This window comes from Penaeus monodon, chromosome 21 (assembly GCF_015228065.2).
Source record: "Penaeus monodon isolate SGIC_2016 chromosome 21, NSTDA_Pmon_1, whole genome shotgun sequence".
Classification (NCBI taxonomy): Eukaryota; Metazoa; Arthropoda; class Malacostraca; order Decapoda; family Penaeidae; genus Penaeus; species Penaeus monodon.
In genome coordinates, this window is record NC_051406.1 from 45,983,408 (window position 1) to 45,984,517 (window position 1,110).

Genomic DNA, 1,110 nt, shown 5'->3' on the forward strand with positions numbered 1-1,110 from the left:
TCTCTACAAAATGTCTATTTCTTTCTCTTCATCGATTTGCATATCAATGCAATTAACTCGGTTCATCCATCCACCCAAATCCACAACGCCCCCCCCTTCCTCCGCCCGCCTCTCTCTCCAGCCGCCCTTGCATTTATTCCTCCGTAGTGGTCCCGTTTACCTCATGTTATGCTGTAAGTGCGGCGGTCTTCCTCGAACGCGATGCCCACAGCAGCTCCGGTGCGCCCTTGGTGATTCAAGTGTGAACTTGTGGTGTGAATGGCAGAGCATCCTGCGCTCATGTCCAGCCAGTGTTTTGAACTCAGTGTCGGCGGGATGAACTAACATTAGATTTACCTCTTGCAGAAAAAGGCGCTGGGCCAGGAGCTGTACGAGCGGGTCTTCTACTCCATGGACATCATCGAGAAAGACTACTTCGGCCTCCAGTACACGGACGCCAACCACGTCCCGGTAAGTGTTGCTCCCCTTTCGCTACAGACGCTCGAGTTCAGCGCTGCCTCCCTTGTCTGGCGCGAGCACGAGGACCTGCAGGCCTTCCCTTTACTCGGTGATGATTTGATTGTTGTGCCTGAGGCAGGGTCCGGATTAACACAGGTTGTCGGCAGACGCGGGGAAGACGAGGCCGTGCAGGGGCTGGTCCCGCGTCCCCGCCCCACTCCCTGCTTCCTCTGAGGGCTTATCTGTTCCTCGACAGAGCACGAAGTGGTGTTCATGTCGCGTCCTCGGCACCTCGGGCGGTAGCCAGCGTCTAAGTCACCGGCGGATTTTCACAACTCGATGCAGTTGAGGTTAAATACGAAGGTATCGGGAATTCTTTTATCCACATAAAATAAAAAGCTTATGGAATTATCTAATAATGTTAGCGCATCATCCTAAGCTATGGGACTAACTTCTTTACCCTATTAATTCGCCCAGGAGAATAAAACATGGAGCGAATGGTACAAATAGATCATCGTATTAAACTACAACAGTTATTGTATGTTAGTGATCGTATGCCCTACAGTGAAAGTTCATATGAAGTTGGCGTGTGTATGAATGAATATTGTACATCTGTGGAAAGTATATAAGGGAAGCCGCGTCCGAAGGTGTTTTCAGACTAAATGCGCCAAC

The 1,110-nt window shown here is 50.5% G+C and overlaps 1 protein-coding gene across 2 annotated transcripts in view; it reads left to right on the forward strand.

The window, feature by feature from the left end:
* LOC119586541 (band 4.1-like protein 5) overlaps positions 1–1,110 on the forward strand; it is a gene marked incomplete at its 3' end in the record, with an annotated part of 70,246 nt that overhangs the window by 39,489 nt on the left and 29,647 nt on the right. For both annotated transcript variants that reach the window (XM_037935296.1, XM_037935297.1), the window contains 1 exon segment: positions 346–450. In XM_037935296.1, coding sequence (XP_037791224.1) covers positions 346–450 — 105 coding nt within the window.